General features: G+C 32.8%; 1 protein-coding gene across 2 annotated transcripts; it reads right to left on the bottom strand.

Annotated features, from left to right (window-relative positions):
- Positions 1-1,405: 1,405 nt before the first annotated feature.
- Positions 1,406-21,272, bottom strand: LOC126825059 (sphingomyelin phosphodiesterase 4). 2 transcript variants are annotated; one of them, XM_050554492.2, is made up of 18 exons: positions 21,144-21,272; positions 19,890-19,973; positions 19,440-19,649; positions 19,051-19,144; positions 18,098-18,314; positions 17,607-17,778; positions 16,979-17,050; positions 16,750-16,815; positions 12,759-12,892; positions 9,665-9,755; positions 8,897-9,015; positions 8,187-8,310; positions 7,606-7,645; positions 6,300-6,487; positions 5,518-5,730; positions 4,977-5,120; positions 3,711-3,839; positions 1,406-3,130 (listed from the first exon to the last, which is right to left on the bottom strand). In XM_050554492.2, exons 1-18 carry the CDS (start codon positions 21,237-21,239, stop codon positions 2,804-2,806), a joined length of 2,520 nt encoding a protein of 839 aa, XP_050410449.1. In that variant the 5' UTR covers positions 21,240-21,272; the 3' UTR covers positions 1,406-2,803. The 2 variants fall into 2 exon arrangements, with proteins under 2 accessions (XP_050410449.1, XP_050410450.1); XM_050554493.2 differs by lacking the exon at positions 16,750-16,815.
- Between the last annotated feature and the right edge of the window lie 286 nt (positions 21,273-21,558).

Raw genomic sequence — 21,558 nt, 5'->3', positions numbered from 1 at the left:
GTTCAATCAAATCTATCCCAAGTACAGCAACATGGCAGCCCTTTGTTTAATCTGGGGTCTTCCTTAAAACTTTGGACAGCGATTTAAGGTATTAAAACGGTTTTTCTGCTATGCACTGATTAATTGGGCATAATAAAATCGTGAGTCATGACGTAATGTTATGTAAACATATTTGGTCCAATTTGGAGTTCTGTTTAAAAAGCGTAATATTGTTACGCAGTTAGTTATTGGTTGTTAATCAGACTATTGACCAGTCATAATTTGGAACCGAAATTTGCTTCCATTACAGCAATGTTAACTGGGATTAGCTCTAATCAAACGAAACACTGCGAGGAGTATCATCCAATTCTTCAGGAAGATTTTTTTTTTTTTAGCAGTCCGGAATCATTCCAAACTAATTAATACAGGTGACAAGTTGGGGTGCTTTTACGAGTCTTTCAAACTTAGGGGGGTTGGATGGCCGAATGGTTAGCGTGCGCGCGCTGGATCATAAAGTCTGTCATTTAGTCGAGTGGACGTTAAACCCCATTTCTCTCTCTCTCTCTTTCAAACTTAGGTGATGAAAATATCCAGAAATGATTGCACATCTGATTGTCTACACTACATCATGATATTTTACTATTTTCTCAAAAGAACAGGTTACAATCCAATCAAGAATATGACCAGCGTTCAAGATGAGTGAGGTAATGAATAGATAATAAATTCACTATCTTCTTCAGTTCGGGGTTTTCTGGGCAATCAAAATGAACATTAAAGTCTCCTAGGAGAATAACACGTTTAACACAAACAGAACTGGGAATATTCTTGATAAAAGTCAGACACCGAACATGATGGAGATCTATAAAAATCAACATGAGTTACTAGAAATTCTACAGATTCAAAAGACGCAAAACCCTCCTGTTGTTATACAAGCTTTTATAAATGATGACAATGCCACCACCAGTACCATGTAATCTGGGAAAGCTTTTTGAGGAGTATAAATTTGAGGTTAATTCATTCAGTTTTGAGTCATCCCCAGTCTTCTTTAACCATGATTCAGTGATTAACACAGTGTCAATTTAATTGCAACAATTTCATCTGATATTGCTCAATTCATGTCAATTTGTACAGAGGATCTCTTTTTTTTTTTGTCCCATCTGAACGACCAGGATCCAGCCTTGTCAGGTCCTACTTCCTGCACCACAGAGTCAATTTTTCTGGACCAACACCTGGAGTGAGTCCGAGACCTCATGTTTATCGAACCAGCATCAAACTCCCTGAGCCACTGCAGTTACCTAAACAGATAACAAATGTGCCTGATGAACTGACAAGCTATCGATTATTATGGCTAAATGAATTTTGTATTCCAGCATTAACTTTTATTAGAAATGGATGATTCAAATGTCATTGTTTTTATTACAAAATAATGTTTTATTCACAGGAATCTTACACATATAAACAATGTATTTACATATGTACATATATGTGTAAATTCATACAGAAAGACAATATTCCAATGGTTATAATATATAAAACAAGAATAGTAACTCTAGACAATTACCATATATACATGTAAATGAAATTAGCATAGGAATTAGCACTATTTTATGTAATGAGTATCATCTATATGAATTCTTCACTCAAACTGTCAAATGTAATTAAAATTCCCCTACTATCCCCCATGTCTATAAACAAAAAAAAAGTGTTATAACAATTTATTCTCCCCAGAATCCTAACTAAGTGATGAGTGAGACTAAAGAAGTATATTATCCTTGAGTCATAACATTTCATAGTTTTTCAGGATGATGTCATTTGATATTTATCATGAGTAATACTACTTGATAGTTATCTAGGGTGTATCATTTGATATTTAACCAGGGTGAAATCATTTAATATCTATCCAGAGTAATATTATCTGATATTTATCCAGAGTGATATCATATGATAGTTGTCCAGAGTGATATCATCTGGATACCTGCATTCAATGAATAATGATCTACGCACATTTGAACAAAATCATAAATGAGTAGCAAACAACTCCAAGTCATAGTTTTACATGACAATTATAACAGGTAAATTAATCTTGCTATGTAGGACAAGAAAAATGGCTGGCCTTCAGGTTCATGTTACTCAACATTTTAGATGTGTGGAACATTTTTATGAACATGATTATATACATATATCACAAACTTCCTTAAACATCCAAATCTGTCATCATATATTATACATCTGGTCATAACATATACACACACTAACTTAACCCTTTAGGTTCCAGACTCAAAAATGTTTATGATATCAGATTTCTTTACTATCAATTCATAAAATTGTACCTTACACAAAAGCTGTCACAGGCACAGATTTCTGCAGCATGACCACGCAAAGGTCTTCACCCACACGTTGAAACTTTGAATAGGAAGTAGATCCACTAAACACTTTGGTCACTGTTTATATATTTACATTGTCATTATTTACTATTATAACCACTTGTTGATGAGAAGTGTTTTAATAACATTTAGGGAGATGGAAGCAAATCAGGACCCATGGATTCATATTCCTTTCTATGTTTTGGTTTCACTAGAGCTTTAAAAGCAACATAGAAGACAGCTCCAAGTAATAATATAACCACAAAACCTAATGGTCTAATTCCAATTAAAATTCAGGGAGATGGAAGCAAATCAGGACCCAAAGGGTTAATGCACCTTTCTATGTCTTGGTTTTACTAAGGCATTAAAAGCCGCATAGTGTACAGCTCCAAATAATAATAGAACCACAAAACCTACGGGTCCAAGTCCACTAAAAATTCAGGGAGATGGAAGCAAAAGGGTTAATGTAGCTTTTTGTGTCTTGGTTTCACTAGGGCATTAAAAGCTGCATAGAATACAGCTCCAAATAATAATAGCACCACAAAACTTAATGGTCCAAGTCCAAACCATAAGTTCATCACTAAATATAATATTCCTAAATAAATCAAGTTCTTATATGCCGCTAGAAAACGTAAACTAAGTCTAGGTTGTCGAAGATGTTCAGCTTTGACTTTCGACACTGGTGACAAAATGACGTCTTGTTGCGATAATGGTGGCGATATATATGTCTGTATCATACGACCCAGAAAATCTGTACGATTGTATAAAATGTTGATATCTTCCGCAAACTGAAACAAAAATAAAATGATAATAACTGGATCTGAAATTATCGTATAATTTTGTACATTAAAACTAGATTCTGTGCAAAATTGCCAAATTTGAATCATACTGATCAGCCAATCAGTAATATGGTACAAAAACAAGCAGCATGCACCATGTTCTACCAATGCGCCCTTCAGAAAATTGCCATTTTTATAAAAATGTTTTCTGTATACAATATTTTGTCTGTGATATCACTACTGTGGACAGACAATTTGAATACATTTAGGATATTATATCAAAACAATGAAATATTATACTTTGGTTGGTTTTGATTATACAGTTCACATTTATAGTTATAATCATGATTCATAACAGAAAAAAGTCAACCCCCTGTAGATGTTCTACAGATCATCTAACGATTCTATAAGGAATGCTTGTCATCCGAATGTGGTTGCAGTGTAGTTAGGTTTTAAACAACTTACTTTCAATAATTAACAGAAAGATCTTATGAAATAAATTACATTTTCTCCTTTTGATCAAAGCTTCTTTATAAAATCTTTTAGTTGATAATGAATTAGTTATTTTCTTATATTAATCTTATATTACCTTTGTATTAATAATTTCACAGAAATAATAAAAGAAGCGAACCAAGGCCGCATTCTCGTAACTTTTGATTGGTTCAAGATCAGGATCTCCATAGTATAGTACATCAAATTTCTTCAAACCGTTAGCCACCTGTAAAATAAAATCCAAGTTGTCAGCATATTCAATGTCCTACAGCAATAAGACTTAACACCATTTAACAAGACTTAACAATGTGAAAGAACTATAAAATATATAATTATTGTAATTTCAAGATGATAGCAAGATGCATAATTGGCGACAAACATTTTTGCCCAGGCAGCAGAATTCAAAGCGTGATTAACTTTTTAAACATAAAACTCAACACTTTGAAGAAGTATTAGCAAGGAAGCAGTGTTCTTAGAGATTTAATCCTTCTTAATCTATCAATAATTTATCAATACTGCATTCTGATGGTTGAACACAATAGAAAAGTTTCTTGGAAATGAAAGACAGTTCTATGAGGTATGCTAACTCCAAGATAAACAGCTATATAAAAGAGGGAGAGAGGTATAAAACAAAACCGTCTTCCACACACTATTATGATTATCTAATATAATGTTTATCAGCCTGAGAGAGGACAAATCAACTGAATAATAAATTACCTTGCTGTAGTCCATGTTTACAATAAAACTGGATTCAATATATAGCGGGTGTAAGCATTATAGTGAGGTCCTTGTGTATAACATAAATACAGTGGAGTTACAAGACCCTATTGTAATTAAAGAGTTACTAGTCTCAATCATTTAGTCTTTAAAAATATTTGTACCACTCGTCTTAATCTTATATCATCTTTGGAGATTGTGAATAAAGATAAGCCATCTCCTCTATCATATGATTTTAAGTTGTACATACTGATCGATATACCAGTACTTTACAACTACTGGTGGAATTAGTAATTTCCATGTTGTTCAGGCCACACACTGCCTTCACTTTTTATGATAATTTTACAAATCATAAAGTAATAATGTAGCTGCAGTTGGAATTTGCATATTACACTATTAATATAAATAAATCAGGGCCCATATTCACGAAAACTTAAACTAAGATACAATCAAAATTTTAAGAAATACTGCAATTCGATTGGCTGACCAGTAAAATCAATTTGCATATATCCAATGAAGTTGCAGTATTTCTTACAATTTTGGTTGTAACTTAGTTTAAGTTTTCGTGAATAAGGGCCCTGTATGACTGAGGCTTAATTTACCTCCAACACATGAAACACATTACAGGGAGGTAATTGTAACATACCTGATATCTTCCAAGTGGTGTTAATTCTGGACCCGTTTCTGTGTCTATATGATCTGGTACTGTAGATTCACCTATTATAGAACTATCATGATTTGACATATCTGTTGGCATTGCTTGATCTTGTGCTTCTAATGGTACTGGCATCTAAAAAGAACACAACATTGGATTACACTCATTACACAAAATAATCTGTTCAGTATTCACAGTAAACTTTATTTCCTGATAAAATCCATCTGCTATTGTGCTATTTCACCAGTGTTTAAAATTCACATTGGTCCGTAGCCAACATATAACTGGCAGGGCCGACATTTTTTTCTTTTGGGTGGTGATGGGTCAATCCTGCAAGTCGAGTGTACGTTTGTAAATATTTGTTGGCCCTACCAGTTAATGTTAGGGCCTAAAACTTTTATGGATGGCGTCTTCCAGTAGGTTCTGTTGGCTTCTAACTTTTGTTGCCTAATATTAAACATTGCATTACACCAATTGATCACTTTTAATAACCTTTTTTGGATCAATGCTATTATCTTTCTATAATAACTACCTTAAACACTGTACAAATATTTCTAACAGAAGCATTTAATAACATTTGTTGTTTTTTAATTTCTTCGGGACTAGTATGGCCGTATGGCACATCTTCAGCAAAGAAACTGGCTAACCAAGAGAAGAAACCTCTATTTTTATTTTTCTGTAATATATCTGGTCGTTTTGTAGCAGCTAATTTAGCATCCATCATCTGGTCTAGAACAGCATTGGACTACAAAAAAAAATAAATAAATGATTCAAAGACATATATATCAGAGGAACTACAGATGTTTTAGATCAGAAACATTACTTTAAAGACACATCAGTGCTTTAGATGCTGTACTCTGTTATTAAAAATATATAGTTTTTTGTTTAATATGATTTGACAGTACGGGGGATATTCAGATGAGATTGAAAGCAAAACTTGAGACAAATATTTCGAACAATTTGGAAAGGGCTACACACTTTATTTTTCTGGTAATGAATGAGTGATTTTCAGGTTGTTTAATTTTAACAAGTACTTGTGAAAATAATTAAACAAACTTTACATTATTCACACCATTCCACCGCCAGAGAAAGAGAAAGTAATGAAGTTTATGACCACTTGACACAAACTTGGTCATTTGCTAGTGTGTAAAGGTCTTTAGCAGTAGGAGGAAACTGGAAAAAACCCACAAGGTTGGACAGGTAACTCTACTCCTTGTCAGTTGTCACATTCATGCGGGGAATCGAAACCACACCACTTGTGTCAATCACATCCCTTTAACCCCTTCAGTCACCCAACTCCCCCCTTCTTCTTACCATGCTCTGTGTTCTGTATCCAAATAATGGTATGTATTGAAAACCTGGTGATTCTAATTCTACTAGTTGTGATGGTAATGATGACATGCCATCTGACATCGATAGATAACTGGCACCAAGATCTGCCGTCATTGATAAATATGGATTTTTAGTTGACAGGAAAGATGATCCACACATTTTCTTCTCAGCTAAAATACATAGAACATAAAAAAATGTTCCAAATTTGCTGCTTTTTTTTAGGTGGCCGTGTAACAGAGCAACATTACTTGAATAAATAAGCTCCACCTACCAGTATTCAAAATCCCTACCAAATTTTACTGAAATCCAACACTGGTGCACGGAGTACCTGGCAAGGGGAGAGAGAGAACGAAATGGGGTTTAACGTCCACTCGACACAAACTATGTCATTTCGGGACTAACAAATGGTTCAATTCTATTTCAATAATTCACTTGCCCGTAGGGGTCCTTAGCAATGGGAGGAAACCAGAGGACCCGGAGAAAACCCACGAGGTTGGACAGGCAACCCTACTCCTTGTCATGTACAACCGGGAATCGAAACCCCGTCAGTTGACAGACCTTATGATATACAGCGAGCATGTGCTAACCATTCGGCCATCCAACCCTCTTGCCTGGCAAGGGACAACGTATAGTCTTTATGATGGGACAAAAAACAAGGTCCTGTACTTATTGGCATGCACTAAAAAAACCCTTGACATTTGGAATTCGAAATAAGAGTAGGCTGTAGTGCCACTGTTAAGTTAAAACTTCCCTCATAGCACACTGTATGGCGTATACCCGTCTTCATTAGCCCAATCTGTGCTGAACAGTAGGACGTTAAAGTCATTAAACCCCATTTCATTCATACAATGAAAACAATTAAACATACATTATGCAAGAGCTAAATCTGCCTATTGCAGGTCTTTCTTTAGGCCTGAAATGTTATCTAAATTATTAATTAGACATTAATTAACTTATCCAGACCATAATCAACTCTCGATGTCAACGCTAGCCTGCTATATTTTCTGGATTGGGATCCCATTTGCTGCTCAACTTTCATTCATGATTTAATCATGAAATGGATAATCGAATCTATGTTTTTTATCGTACCAACTTTAGTAACGATGATCAAGGCTAGGCCGAAAATTCAATCACTGAAATCTTGGTTCAGAGTGGATCAATTTGACTGAAATTTTTTCAGAAAATTCCCTTTACATGATCTACTAGTTTTTAACTATTATAGTGAGAACTAACAGCTCTTTTTCTAATCTCCCGTAATGTATCTTTGGAATGTATGAATGGAACTCACCTCTTTCAATAAGAACTGATAAATTAGCTTTGCTAAATACCTAAAAAAAAAAAAAAAAAAAAAAAAAAATGAATTTTATAAAGACACATACTAACAATTTTTTTATCATTACAAATAGAATGTACTAAATAAAGAATACATTATTTAAAAAAAATCTGTAATAAAAATTCTATAATAAGAGTCATTATCATTTTATAAAGACACATACTAACAATTTTTTTATCATTACAAATAGAATGTACTAAATAAAGAATACATTATTTAAAAAAAATCTGTAATAAAAATTCTATAATAAGAGTCATTATCATAATAAGAGTCATTATAATAATAAAATACTAAACAGCAGTTTTTAACCTAACAGATTCTCGAAGATAACATATCTTGCTGAATAATAGAAATTATAAAAATTGACACCCATATTTACTTGGTTTAAGAAAACATTCTGGTACATCTATATCAACGAGTTTTTTTTGTCACTCATTTCTAATTTGCATTTTACTTTTTTGTTTCAAAATATCTGTTAAAAATGTAATGTTACAGCTATAAAACAGTTAAATTTGACCCGGAGAGGATTTTCTTACCTTAGTAACTCTATATAACATAAGTGTATTAGAATAGGATGTTAAATCTATTCGATAAACTCGAGGTAAAAACTCTTGAAATAAAACTGAATAAAACAGTAGATTATCCTCAATAAATGGATACCTGTAATATAAAATTATATAAGATATCATCTATTAATGTGAGTTTCATGAAGATTACAAATCACTGGGATTTGTGAATGCATAAACATCTTTGAATTTAGTGTTTCCATTGTGCTCTATGTCAACTGTTTAAATCTGTATGTCTGTACTAATTTAAAACAGCTGACACAGCTTTTAAATCTGTATTATCTGTACGAAGCCCAGGTACCTCAGTGAGTAAGACCTTGGCTCGCTGAACTTGAGGTCCTGCGTTTGATCCCTGTATTGACCGATAAAGTTCATTGTGATTTTCCAGCGTGGTTCCCCCTTGTCAGTGGTGTAGGACAACATAAAGTTGTACAGATGGATGAAAAACTGAGGTCCCCGTATACACATTGGCATGCACGTAAAAGAACCCTTGGCAGTTGGAATTCAATATAAGAGTAGGTTGTAGCACTGCTGTCGGGGCAAAATTTCCCTCATAGCACACTGCATGGTGTATGCCTGTTTTCATTAGCCCAGTTGGAGCAGAAAGTTAGACATTAAACCCCCACATCATTTCTGTGCTGTCTATATTTTGTGATGAAGTTTCCCAGCTATATACTTACCATTTATCATCTAGTTTTTTATCATTATCTTGTTCTGGTCTATTTCTATCTTTATTTATAACATGTTTAGGATCTGTATAACGCCATGGTTGTATATAACTTAACCAGATTTCTAATACCTAAAATATAAAGATTTTTTTTATGAGATTCTTGATTCAACTTTTTCACTTTAATGAATTAGACTATATTGGGTTTTTTTTAAAAATCATTAATAAAAAAGAAGATAATTAGAATTATCAATGAGAAAAGATCATCAGAATTATTATTAAATAAAAAAAGATAAATCTGAATTATTTTTTTAAAAAAGATAATCTGAATTATTTTAAAAAAAAAAATCATTTGAATTATTAATAAAAAAGATCATTTGAATGATCATTAATTAGAATTATTTAAAATTGAAAAAAAACCATTAGAATTATTATTAAAAAGATAATTAGAATTATTATTAAAAAGATCATTAGAATCATTATTAATTTAAAAAAGATAATTTGAATTATTAATAAAAAAAGATCATTTGAATTGTAAATAAAAAAGATCATTAGAATTATTAAAAAAAAAGATTATTAGAATTATTATTAATTAGAATTATTTAAAATAAAAAAAGACAGAATTATTCATAAAAAAGATCGCTTGAATTATCAATTATAAAAAAGATCATTTTAATTATTAAAGAAAAAAGATCATTTCAATTATTAAAGAAAAAAGATCGTTAGAATTATGATTAATTTAAAAAATGCCATACTAAAAAAAGAAATACCCAGTACTTACCATTTTAAAAGAGGAATCTAGGGGCCAGTGATCGAAGGCATGTTTTAAGAAAGTGTACAGTTTCTTCTGTAGTATCAGTGGTATAATTGTCCTGTTCACAAAAAGAGATTGTGGAGAACAATAAATACAAAGATAGGTTGCCAGGCAACAAAACATACGCCCACAGCAGCTAAATCGTCCGAGCAGTCGACAAGGGTTGTCACATATTTATTCTTTTGTAGGTAATTAGGGGAATTTAATAGACAATTTCATACAGATGACATTATAATTTCCGTTGTTTGAAGGTTCACAAGGTTCTAAAATCTAAAACAAGGGCCGTAACTCTGGAAGCAATCTACAGAAATTGTTCAAATTCGAAAGGCTTTTTTCGTTTTAATAATTCAAATAATGCATATGAATTTCATACAGATCGGATGATAACTTTTGTTGTTCGAAAGTTCACAAAGTTCAACAAAGTAAATCAAGGGCCATAACTCTAGACGTAATTGATGGAAATTGCTGACATTCAATAGGCTTGTTCGTCTTCATTTCACTAATTTAGGTGATAACTGAAACTCAATAGGCTTATTCGTTTTACTAATTTAAATGATACATATAAATTTCATACAGATCGGATAATAACTTTTGTCGTTAGAGCATTTACAAGGTACAACAAAGTGAAACAAGGGCCATAATTCACGGCATAATTAATGGAAATTGCTAAAATTCAATAGGCTACTTCATTTCACTAATTTAAATGATGCATATCAATTTCAAATAGATCGGATGATAACTGTTGTCATTAGAGCGTTCACAATATTCAACAAAGTGAAACAAGGGCCATAACTCTAGATGTAATTAACGGAAATTGCTGAAATTCAATAGGCTTCTTTGTTTTACTAATTCAAAAAATGCAAATAAATTTCATACAGATCGGTTGATAACTTTTGTCGTTAGAGCGTTCACAAGGTGCAACAAAGTGAAATAAGGGACAAAACTCCAGAAGAAATTAACGGAAATTGCTGAAATTCAATAGGCTTCTTCATTTCACTACTTTAAATGATAATAACTTTTCATTTCACTAATTTAAATGATGCATATCAATTTCATACAGATTGGTTGATAACTTTTGTCATTAGAGCGTTCACAAGATTCAACAAAGTGAAACAAGGGCCATAACTCTAGATGTAATTAACGGATATTGCTGAAATTCAATAGGCTTCTTTGTTTTACTAATTTAAATGATGCATATATATTTCATACAGATCGGTTGATAACTTTTGTCGTTAGAGCGTTCACAAGGTGCAACAAAGTGAAACAAGGGCCATAACTCCAGAAGAAATTAACAGAAGTTATTGAAATTAAATAGGCTTCTTCATCTCACTTATACAAACAACATATATCAATTTCAAAACAATCGGTGATAAATGTAGTCTGTAGAGTGTTCACAAGAAATTGTGGTTGATGGACGGACGGACCGCAGACGGACGGGGGCGACGGCAATATACGACCACATTTCCACAACCTTGATATACCATATTTTTACGCTATTTGAGAACGAACGGCGGCCATTTTGTCTGTCAATTTTGGGCCGAAATTCGAACTCAGCCGTCCTTAGGGTGTAACGGTGATATAATAAAACGTTTTTTTAAATCGGATAAAAGCTAAAAACGCGATTTTTCGTACAATCAGGGGCCATAATTCAGGAAGTTACGGTTCGATATGCGCGAATATCGAAAGGAACCAAGATCTTTGGGTTATAAACTTACATTTCAAGTTTCAACAAAATCGGAAAAAAATTGTGACCTCTATAGTGACCACAACCTTGATATACCATACTTTTACGCTATTTGAGAACGAACGGCGGCCATTTTGTCTGTCAATTTTGGACCGATTTTCACGAAATTCGAACTCAGCCATCCTTAGGGTGTAACGGTGATATAATAAAACGTTTTTTTAAATCGGATAAAAATTATGACCTCTATAGGGTCAACAAGCTAAAAACGCGATTTTTGGTACTATCAGGGGCCATAATTCAGGAAGTTACGGTCCGATATGCGCGAATATCGAAAGGAACCGAGATCTTTGGATTATCAACTTAGATTTCAAGTTTCAACAAAATCGGATAACAATTGTGACCTCTATTTGAGAACGAACGGCGGCCCTTTTGTCTGTCAATTTCGGGCCGATTTTCACGAAATTCAAACTCAGCCATCCTTAGGGTGTAACGGTGATATAATTGAACGCTTTTTTAAATCGGATAAAAATTATGACCTCTATAGGGTCCACAAGCTAAAAACACGATTTTTGGTACAATCAGGGGCCATAATTCAAGAAGTTACGGTCCGATGTGCACGAATATCGAAATGAACGGAGATCTTTGGATTATCAACTTAGATTTCAAGTTTCAACAAAATTGGATAAAAATTGCGACCTCTATAGTGTCCACAACATTGATATACCATATATTTACGCTATTTGAGAACAAACGGCGGCCATTTTGTCTGTCAATTTCGGGCCGATTTTCACGAAGTTCAAACTCAGCCTTCCTTAGGGTATAACGGTGATATACTTGAACGTTTTTTTAAATCGGATAAAAATTATGACCTCTATAGGGTCCACAAGCTAAAAACACGATTTTTGGTACAATCAGGGGCCATAATTCAGGAAGTTACGGTCTGATATGCACGAATATCGAAAGGAACCGAGATCTTTGGATTATCAACTTAGATTTCAAGTTTCAACAAAATCGGATAAAAATTGTGACCTCTGTAGTGTCCACAAGCTAAAAACGTGATTTTTCGTACAAACAGGGGCCATAATCCATGAAGTTTCGATCCGATACATGCCAATATCGAAAGGAACCGAGATCTTTTGGAGATAAACCTATATGTCAAGTTTCGTCAAAATCGGATAAGAATTGTGACCTGTAGAGTGTCCACAAACAAATTGTGGACGGACGGACGTTCGGACGGACAGGGGCGACGGCATAATATGTCCACATGACAATGTGGGCGTATAAAAACAATATTTGAATAATGACTTTGAATATTTCAATAGTAAAATCAGCATTGGGTGTGACACCTAAAAGTTTTATCATTTTATTATATCTTACTTTTTAAATTCATCTAATGCAGATATATTTGTAGTTTGATATGGTAGTTGTGAAGCCGTATTTACAAAATAATGTATATATTTGACTAGAACACGAACTACATTTACATGATTAGCTGTTGGTACAAAATTTTCCTGAAAAATTAACATAAATTTATCAAATTATATTAAAATAAATTCTATATATCATAATATAATCAAATTGTCAAAATACAATTATATAAAATACTAAATATCTAATAGTTTGTTGATCAATAAAATACTACACATGTACTCTATACATGACAAAAACATTTTAAAAATTTGAAATTATGTACATGTATTATTTATAGAAATATCAAAATTATCAGTTGCTTCAGATTCATCCCTAGATCAAAGAATCTTCATTCCATTTACCATTCACCGGTATTAAAATATTGTTCCCAGATCTGAGCCACCACCAACCAGGTATATAAGATTTGTTGAAGAAACTATAAAGGTCATGCACTACATATCGATATTATGAATTTACTACATTTGTACAATTATGTCAATTTACTTCAATTTTAGCAACATTTAGGGTTAATTCAATCTTATTTGTCTTTTTTTTTCATATCATAATAAACTAAACTTACTTTAAAGGGACAATAAACACTCTTGCTGGCTTGACAGCTCCAGAAAATAAAAAATAGCCTTATTCTAAGTACTAGATGTGTTAGTGTCTTACCTGTTGTGTAAATTATCCATTAAATCCTATTTTACTTGTCCAGAGGGTTCAAAAATATTTTTAAATCCAAGTCACATTTGAAAAGCTTTACGTCAGGCTTTTCAAATCATTTAGTTGAATTTTTCCAATTTTTTAAATTAGGTGTGTTAAGATGAAATTTATATCACCAATTAATTGGAATATTGTAAAATAGTACAATTTGTTGACCAGAACAAAGATTTGGACATATTATTCAGTAACAACAAGAGTGGTATTGAGCCTTTAACTTTCACTACTTTCAGTAAATGTCCTAAATGCTGCTAAGATTTACATAAATAATACATAAAGCTATATTAACATAAATTATAGTGCTATAAAATAATACAATGTTGAATAATACCATGCTAATTGTAGCAGTTGAAAAATTTGACTTTATATGGTCAACATTAACAAACTTAGAAACTGAAACCTCAGAAAGGTAAATTAAAAGTCGAGAACTGGTTTAACGCAAATTTATGTTATGAACTAGATAATGGCTAACTGACCACAGTGTCTAAGTTAAAGGCAATATGATGTGCTGTAAAAGTGTAAACTGGTTAAAGATAAAGGCAAATTTGATCACCGTGAAGTAGTTAAATACAAACTGATCACTAAGAACTGGTTAAACACCAATTGATCACTGTGTACTGATTAATGGTAAATTGATCACTAAGAACTGGTTAAACACCAATTGATCACTGTGTACTGGTTAATGGTAAATTGATCGCCGAGAACTGGTTAATGGCAAATTTATTGCCGAGAACTGGTTAAACACAAATTGATCACTGTGGACTGGTTATTGGCAAATTGGACTAGCCAGGACCTCCATTCTGCACCAATGACAAATGGAAACCACACAGGAAAATAATGAGAAACTTCAAAATTTCAACCAACACTGGGATTGAACCCCTGACCTCCTGGCTAGTGAGCCAGTGCCTTACTCACTGAGCCAATGCGGCTAACACCATTAATAATAGCACAAGTCATACAATACAAGAAATATAAATGAAAGGCAGGAGTCCTAACCCCTTATCAATAAAATATTTGGGACATTCTGAGACAGTGACATGTGCAATACTAAGGAAGAGAATTTTGCACAGACAGCGAAATTTCCCTCTACTATTCAACAAATTCAAACTGTCTTCTGTACTGTATCTAGTTTTATACGTATGTATACTAAGAGTCTTTTAAAAACCAAATAAATAAATAGAACAAGACAACTAGACGACACTTTCAGGTAAAATACGGTAAGTGGAAATAACATTTATCTTTTATCACAACATTTAAAGCTAATGAGCAAAATAAGAAATACTTCTAAAAAAATAAAATATCAATTTGATTTCATCTGAAGTTGCATTTCAATTAGGGTAACACCGGTATCTAAATATAGAAAGAACTTGGGAACAATATCCCTTTGATTGAACTTTCTACTATAAAAATAATAGTTTAATATTAAAACATATAAGATGTATTCAAATTGATACAGACTTTTTCAATTAAGTCAAAAGGCTCTTTACATTAAACTAGCTCAACAATACATAAAATTATCAAGCCTCTAATTATATTCGAGATAAGGCCATACAAAGAAATATTCTGGTTCTCAATTACTACTGCATGTTCATATTTCCCACAGTAAAGGGAAGTAACATAATAACATAGTGTACCATAGGCTCAATTATCAAAATAAACTATAAGAATGCAACTGGATAATCTGTAAACTGATACAATTTTATCAGATAATAGCTAGATCTGTTAAGCGTTTTCTTCGTGAAGTAATGAAAGCGAAACAACTGAAACTATACTCCATTGAAATGGGAGAAGGAGAAGCAGCATATTTCACATTAGTGCCACTACAAAATCTGTACCCGAGTTCATACTATGAACTTCATAGACAGTGACAATTAATTACTGCTCGTAAAAGAATCAATTCACAATCGGCTTAGCATACAGTGAATCAGAATTATAAATTATGTCAGTGGTTCCTATAAACAGCATGGATAAACTAATGATGAGATGAAGGTAGAATTTTGAAATGTGATGTTAAGGCTTGACTGAGACCAAGAATCTTTTTGTATGACCTAACTATCTGACCTATGCATCTGTAAAATTAATGAGAATTTGTGGAGAGAGTGATTTTTAACAAATAAAATTGTTTTCAGTTCTGTGAACATTCAGTATAATAACAGTGATGTTCAATGTAGACGTTTAAATAAAGATGCATGCAAACATGCTAGAGTTGACTTTTCTTTATAAACACCAAAATATAGATTAAAATAAAAGTCTTTAATCATACCAACTTAAGACATAAGTATGATGTTATATATAAATTAGTATAGCTCAATCCACAGTATAGACAGTATATAGACAAGAGATAGAGTAGAACACTGTTTGATATCTGAAACATCTAAATGAATACACAAAGCCTGATGTTAGACCAATAAACTGTCAACAGGCATTAGAATTAGAATTGAAGTTTTAAAGCTTTGGGCAGACGAGCGTATTTTTTTATGGCCAATCACAAATGGACACGTGGCAAAAGTCTCGAGAGCGTGCACCACTCTGCAAGTAAATTATGTCAATCACATGACTTGTACAAAATGGCAAATCGCCGATAAAGTAAGATTGCTGTGGGAGCTGCTATATATTTGCTTCTAAAACTCTGGAATCGTGACTTCAAAAGGCAAGGTCAATTATCCTTTATTCATCAGACTCAACGCTACGGCAGTGAAGGCAGCCATTTTGAGGTTGTGATATCAATGATGTCTCCGACTGGCTTATGAAAATGACAATATACACGGGCAGACGAGTGGATATGCCGGCGATCGTAAAATATTTGGCCGATAATATTTAACATGCCGGCGATCAGTTTGACAAATGGTTCGCCGAGCAGAATCGTTGTTCGTTGTCGCTGTGAATGGGCACACAGGCGATTTTTTCTAGCTATTTTAAAAATCAATGCGATCGAGCAAAAAAATACGCTCGTCTGCCCTAGGTATTAGACCACCATTGTAGTTTGTGCCAAATGCTGTTAAGATTGATCCAATGTGATGTTATAGGTATGATTTGGAAATAAATGGCAAATATCCCATAATAAGCAGATATTGCAGTTTATTAACGGCTGACTAGTTTATAAAATGCATGCTATTGAAACAAGCCTCTTAAGTAAAACAGCAGGTAATTCCCTCTTTTAAAACCGACACCCCATGAATTTGTTAAATGTTCAGATATCAAACAATACATTCTATGGACATTGAATTTCTATACTTACATAGAGAAAATAGAAAGGATCTCTATCGTGGCTTGTATTAAGACTATGCAGTGCGTACGATGAAATCTAACAGAAAATCATATTCATTAATATTTTTATCTTGTGCTCGTATTCTCTCTATGATGATTATAGTATATCAAACAGGGTGTACTCAATAATTTTATTTGCATTAACAGCACACATGACATTTCATGATATTTATGAATAGTTAAAGGAGAAAATAACTCACCACTGTTCCTCTAGGAAACCTCTCTCGTTCACTACTGACTGTATTCTGATTCAACCAAAATTCACACCAAACCTAAAACAAAGCTCTCAACAATATATCATGGTACGACAGTTAGCAAGATAGACCTTTAACCACACAGTAAAATGGGTGATGAATCTTTGCATCCTCCAATAAGACACTTTAACAGTCTACAGGCCAACTGTAATATTGTAAAATACTGTGGAGTTTCTACCTCTTCAGGGAAGTGAGCTCATCACAGAATATTCTGTGTGCTAAGCAGTGGTTGAATAATGGCAATAAAAAATAACAATCTGTAGAGAATTTTTGATAGCAAGTATACGATTAGCAGTACTTGGAATGTCTGCTGCAAAATACAGATTATATAAAAAAAACATTGCAAAAATCACAGCATAATTATTTATCAAACATTAACAGACAAAAATTTAATACCTGGAAGAACGTCAGAATGCTCTCAGATTTATTAGAGAGCAATAAACACTTTAAATTATTTAATGATTTTTAATATGTATCCCTGATAAAAAAATTTTTATATGCTTTCATAATGTTAGGATTATTGACTCAAGAGTAAACCAAATCTCCATTTTGTTCTATTTATATATATATGTACCTGTAACATAGTTTCTGATCGCCATGTTTCAGCTTCACTTTGATCCATAACAGGTGACGATGGTGTATGTTGTTTCTGATTGGCTACTGTAAAACTTGATTTAAATAAACCACGAGGTGATTTAAGTGGAGAAACACTTGGAGATGAGTGAGGTGAATGAGACTGTGCATGACTGAAAAATCCAGAATATTCTTATAACACAAACATTGCACAAGCATGACTAAACACCTTTTTTTACACTGGAAAATAAACATTTGGCTGTCCATACTTTACAAGGGGACAATACAATTGTTGTTATGAACAGATGCCCCATCAAGCATTATCATTTAATTTTTGATACTTTGTATTTATGATATTTGAGATAAAAAAATTTGAACAGATACATGTACAATGTATATCTATGTGTCTTTTTAATTCAATGATTTGCAATTCATGTGCAGACAATGACAAAACATGGGTGTACTGCTGCATACATAATATTTTTTGCTTACCTAGAAGATACGTGATAATGAGAAACAGGACTTCTGATTGGAGGAGGAGAGTGTGGCATTGATGGCAGATGTTTTTTATCCAATGGCATAAAGTATGACAAATAGTCATCAATTAGACTAGGGTAGATAAAATCATAAAAATCATGCCATGTACTTCTAGTAAATTTAGGGTTGACCAAGGCATAGGCAAAATGAAACATGTAGAATTCAAACGCACCTGTTATAAGGTTAAGGACAATAATAACTGATTATGAATATATTAAACAGGCATTATGAGAGAGCTAAATCTGCCTATTGCAGGTCTTTCTTTGGGCCTTAAATGTTATATAAATTATCAATTAGACATTTATTAACACAACAAGACCATAATTAGCGCTTGATACCATTGGATGGCTCTAATTTTAAGTACACATCTTGTCAAAACTACAACCACAGATAACATTGCTAAAAATAAAGTAAATCAAATGAAATTTTCAATATATTCATTATACATTATCTATTTTTGAAATATTATATCAAGAATGGCCAGAGCTTTACCTAAATCTTACATAATTCCCCTTTAATAATCTAGAATAATATATTTGAACAGATGTCTTCGAATTATATAGCTTATCTAATCAAAAAACAAAAATCAAAAGAGATAGAGAGAGAAATGGAGTTTAATGTCCACTCAACACAAACTAGGTCATTTTGGGACTAACATATGCTTTAATTTTATTTCAAAAATTCGCTTGCGCATAGGGGTCTTTAGCAGTGGGAGGAAACCGGAGAACCCGGAGAAAACCCAAGAAGTTGGACAGGCGACCCTACTCCTTCTCACGTACAACCGGGGATTCGAAACCACGCCAGTTGACTCAATGACAGGCCTTATGATATAGGACGCTCGTGCTAACCATTCAACCATCCACCCCCCATTAAAAGAGATACACTTAGGTTTTTTATTACAAGGATACTTAAAGCTAGAATAAAACCATGAGGCTGTTGTTGTATTTTGTTGGCATAAAAAGCTGGAATAATTCCCTCCTCTATCATCTGTCTTGTACCACTCTGAAACAAACAATTAAATACAATTGGAAAAACTATTTTTATCACATCAGTTAATATACTACTCGATAGAAATGAATCTGTAGCAGAGAGTAACGTATATTATCAACAATGTTATTTTTTTAGATCCTGGAGAAACTTGCTAGTATAATGAATTGCAGAAAGCAAAAAGCATTTCAAAATTCTACAAATACAAAAGTGACTTGTACATGATTTAAAAATCCTAAAAAGAGAAACCCATTGTTACATATCTATTTTGTTATCCTGTTGCGCAAGCATGGTCTAATAATATACTTACAGGAAGATGGCTAATGCTGAACTCATAAGTATACGGCTCTAACTGTAAGCTGTTGATCAGTTTTAAAAGAGGGCCATCAGGAGACAGAAAATAGCGCAAACTGTCAAATTCTGAATAATATCTATTGCTGACTCTGTCTATATCCCAACCAATCTCTGTACCAAATCCAAATATACCTTCCACTATCATAGGTAATACATTCTTTAATTCCTGGTCAAAAAAAATATAAAAACTTTGAATAAATTATAACCCTCAACAAATTGAAACATATGTGAATTATACTGTTAGCTGTAAGGTCCTACTTCTTTCTGAATGAAAAGCCATTTTTGGTCAAAATTCCCACATCCCGACTTCAGCAATTAAAGCAAAGCAATGTCATGTGTTGGTAAAAATTATCAAAGAGTTTTCATTTCAAAGGGATGCTTACACATAGGTTACCAGAGTACTTACTTTTGTACTTGTAGTTCGAATAATATTTTCAGTTTCATGAATTCTTGATAACAGTGGTTTAGAAAAAGCATTTTGTATCTGTAACTAGAAAAAATAGAAATACATGTGAACAGGGTAGCCTACATGTAGTAGGCCTATTTATATATGCCTGTGTTCCTATGATCAGCGTTGAGTCCTGTTCCTGAGCTTACATGTAAACCTAGATACTCTATAATGCAAGCCTTAAAAGGGGGTGGGGGGAGGTGGCCGATTGGTTAGTGTGTGCGCATTGTATCATAAAGTCTGTCAATGAGTCAACTGGTGCTTAGTCCATTCTACATGTTTTTTAAATTATTATTTTGTCGTTTGTGACTAAGCCATTATTAATAACTTTCACATTGTCTTGTAGAATATGGGTTTTTATGTTCATTAGAAATGGCGCCCGAAACCAAACATAACAGTTATTTCGCCAAACATAACTGATTTGAAATTACAGTTAAAACAGAAACAATAAAATTTAAATCAGTTTATATACATTTATATTACATTATTATATGCGTTGTGACCCATTTGTGTCAATTTCTAGGTCCCAAATATTAACGATTTAGCTCCTTTAAATATTTAACAACATCAATATTGACTGATATCGACAAATATTTAATCCTTATTAATAGCATAGGCCTATTACTATTCATGTTTTTAATTTTTAATTTCGAATATTATTATTGTTGTGATTTTGCTCTGTGTAATACAGGTGTCCGTTAGGATAATCGGGACTACTTCCACCTATCCACGGAGTCCCGTGCTACCAGCGGGATTTAACCTATATATTGCTGTTTTGCCGTGGCTACGGCTCAGATTATGTTTAGACTCAAAATAGGTAACATTGTTAGTTTATGCGGACGCCTTACATGCCAAGCGGGGCTTGGATAAATACACTCGACACTACATTAATATGGAAAATACTGAGTTACAGGTTTAACTCCTTTAATCAAGCCCTGTCATGGTTTAATGAAACCACTTCCAGTACAGTGAACGAGGGTTGGTTAACAGAGATCCTGCAAATTATTTAATTATTAATATTATTATTATTGAAAAATTGAAATCAAAAAATCAAGTGCTTAAAAAAAAAACATGTGCTAACTCTGGCCAAGACAAGAAATAAATCAGATCATATTACGATCACAGAAAAAATATCAAGCAGAGGTCAAAATCAAATCTTAAAATTCACATTTTAGTAAAGTTAGTCTAATTAATATCAAAAAATTATTAAACCTGAACAGATGAAAGATTTGTTCCACCAAATACCGCCATGTTTGAATAGATGTAAAAAATAATGACGAAGCGGATAATGGAATGGAATTTGGTCATTTATAATTTCATTCTTTATAAGATCGATCAATTTAAAAATAAATAAAAAAAACATTTAATTGGCTGTTCAAAAGCATAATTTATAACTTGAACGTTGTATTTTAATATTCACTTGGAATTAATTAGAAATTGGAACAACAAAACATTTCTTATTTCATAAACCAATCCGTAAAATGACTACTTTTATATTGCGGGTTGTTTCGCTCCTAAGTATTTATTCTCAGTTATTTCGTCCAATAACAAGTCTAATAAATAAGACTTTCACGCACCTTTCAGCGTATACATAGGAAGATAACAGAACTGTTTTACAACACAAAGA

The sequence above is a fragment of the Patella vulgata genome, chromosome 6, assembly GCF_932274485.2.
Source record: "Patella vulgata chromosome 6, xgPatVulg1.2, whole genome shotgun sequence".
Taxonomy (NCBI): domain Eukaryota; kingdom Metazoa; phylum Mollusca; class Gastropoda; family Patellidae; genus Patella; species Patella vulgata.
The sequence above is the reverse complement of the archived record's forward strand: the minus strand, read 5'-3'. Positions and strand labels throughout refer to the sequence as shown.